This window comes from Palaemon carinicauda, chromosome 23 (assembly GCF_036898095.1).
Source record: "Palaemon carinicauda isolate YSFRI2023 chromosome 23, ASM3689809v2, whole genome shotgun sequence".
In the NCBI taxonomy this organism is placed as follows: Eukaryota; Metazoa; Arthropoda; class Malacostraca; order Decapoda; family Palaemonidae; genus Palaemon; species Palaemon carinicauda.
This window is the reverse complement of record NC_090747.1, coordinates 59739586-59742085: the sequence shown is the minus strand read 5'-3', so window position 1 is coordinate 59742085 and position 2500 is coordinate 59739586. Positions and strand designations below refer to the sequence as shown.

The 2500-nt window shown below is 35.3% G+C and overlaps 1 protein-coding gene across 1 annotated transcript in view; it reads right to left on the bottom strand.

Moving 5' to 3' along the window:
* Positions 1-1971: 1971 nt before the first annotated feature.
* Positions 1972-2500, bottom strand: part of LOC137617606 (splicing regulatory glutamine/lysine-rich protein 1-like) — a 7455-nt gene continuing 6926 nt past the window's right edge. The window contains exon 3 of the mRNA XM_068347611.1: positions 1972-2143. Coding sequence (XP_068203712.1) covers positions 1972-2143 — 172 coding nt within the window. The remainder of the gene's footprint in view (positions 2144-2500) is intronic.

Genomic DNA, 2500 nt, shown 5'->3' with positions numbered 1-2500 from the left:
CAGGCCGGAAAAAATTGCTTGCTATTTTGCACTACAAAAATATTGCATTTGATGGAAAGGGTAATGATCATTCTGATGTAAATATGACACATGTATAAGTGGTCATTGTATTATTATTATTATTATTATTGTTATTATTATTATTATTATTAATATTTATTATTATTATTATTATTATTATTATTATTATTATTATTATTATTATTATCATAACCTTTTCTGAGTAGAGATACCTTAACATGGTGAAATGGTTTCTCTACCGCTATGATCAGCGAAGCTGTACTAGTCAGGGCTACCCATACTAGGCTGGTTTGCTGCATGCGATCAGACTAAAGTCTCCTACCATCACCATTCGGCTGTAACCAGCGTGGTGATGAAAATGGCCAAATTTCACACATGCCTGAGGTCATGTCTGAGGCCTTTGTCCTGCCGTGGACTAGAACCAGCTGCATTCAATTGTTATCGAAAAGTAAATGAAAATTAAGAGCAAAAATAGTGTTATTTCTATATGAAAACTATAATAAAAAATTCATAGACTTTCTTCTCTGTTGAGGTGCACATTTATAAGTGTAGGTATTTGGTGTGTATAAAGTAGCCTTTAGTATATTCTAAGTGTGTATACCCTTCAGTAAGTGTGTATAAGTATAGTGTCCATGATCCCTGAAAATGGTGAGACTAGAGTTGCTTTAGTACATTTCAAGTGTGTAAGTGTGGATAAGTATAGCGTACCTTAAGTAAGTGTGGATAAATATAGTGTACCTTGAGTAAGTGTGGATAAGTATTGTGTACCTTGAGTAAGTGTGGATAATTATAGTGTACTTTTGAGTAAGTGTGGATAAGTATAGTGTACCCAAGTAAGTGTGGATAAATTTTGTGTACCCAAGTAAGTGCGTTTAAGCATAATGTACCCAAGTAAGTGTTGATAAGTATAGTGTACCCAAGTAAGTGTTGATAAGTATAGTCTACCCAAGTAAGTGTGTTTAAGTATAGTGTACCCAAGTAAGTGTTGATAAGTATAGTGTACCCAAGTAAGTGTGTTTAAGTATAGTGTACCCAAGTAAGTGTGGATAAGTATAGTGTACCCAAGTAAGTGTGGATAAGTATAGTGTACCCAAGTAAGTGTGGATAAGTATAGTGTACCCAAGTAAGTGTGGATAAGTATAGTGTACCCAAGTAAGTGTGTTTAAGTATAGTGTACACAAGTAAGTGTGTTTAAGTATAGTGTACCCAAGTAAATGTGGATAAGTATAGTGTACCCAAGTAAGTGTGTTTAAGTATAGTGTACCCAAGTAAATGTGGATAAGTATAGTGTACCCAAGTAAGTGTGATTAAGTATAGTGTACCTAAGTAAGTGTGTTTAAGTATAGTGTACCCAAGTAAGTGTGGATAAGTATGGTGTACCCAAGTAAATGTGTTCAAGTATAGTGTACCCAAGTAAGTGTGTTCAAGTATAGTGTACCCTAAGAAGTGTGTTTAAGTATAGTGTACCTACAGTAAGTGTATATATGTATAGTGTTTCAATGTAATGGAATTATGTATACATACGTTTAGGCCAGAATATATTACTTATGTCTTCAACTGTTTGTTCTCCAAGGCTTTAGCCCTTACTAGTATGCACATAGCATACATGGGTCAGTTTTGCAATGGTGTATGTATAACATGATAGTACATACAGATGAGAAAATGTATACATCATTCAATTTCTGATAGCTGTTAATTTTATTCTGCCAGTTATGTTCAAATTAATAATCTTCCAGTTTATAGATAACTCTTGAAATAAAAAGTCAAGCATTATGATTAGTTATTCTCTCTCTCTCTCTCTCTCTCTCTCTCTCTCTCATGATAATTATTCTTTTCTTTCTCGTTTCAATTATTCTTTTCTACCAGTTAGATTCTAACTTAAATTCTAACTACGAATTCTCTCTCCCTCTCTTTCTCTCTCTCTCTCTCTCTCTCTCTCTCTCTCTCACATCACATCATCTTCCTCTCCCTCTCACAATCCCACTCCCTCTTCTCTTTCTTCTTCCTATCCCTATCCTTCTGCTTCTGCTTCTCCCTCTCCTTTACTCTCTCCCTCTCTCTCTCCCTCTCCCTCTCCCTCTCCTTCTTCATCTTCATCTTCTTCTTCTTCTTGAAAAAAATCCTGAATATATTCAACGTTAGAAAAATTGAATCCCAAAATAAAAGGATATATTTCACGTCATTCAAGGTTCCTCGCTCCATCTGGGATGAATACCAGATGAACACGAGATGAATGGATAAGATGGATCTCGAGATCCGAGCATCGGTGAGCATGAATGAAAACTTGAATCTGGAGTACGAGGAGCGAGTGAATGGGACTCATTCATAAGATCACTCGTGAGTAAAATCGCCTACAACCACCAAGGAATTTTAAAATGAATTAGGAGACTGCATCTTTTAATGAATATTTGTAATACTCTCTCTCTCTCTCTCTCTCTCTCTCTCTCTCTCTCTCTCATTTATGCAGTTCTACTACTTT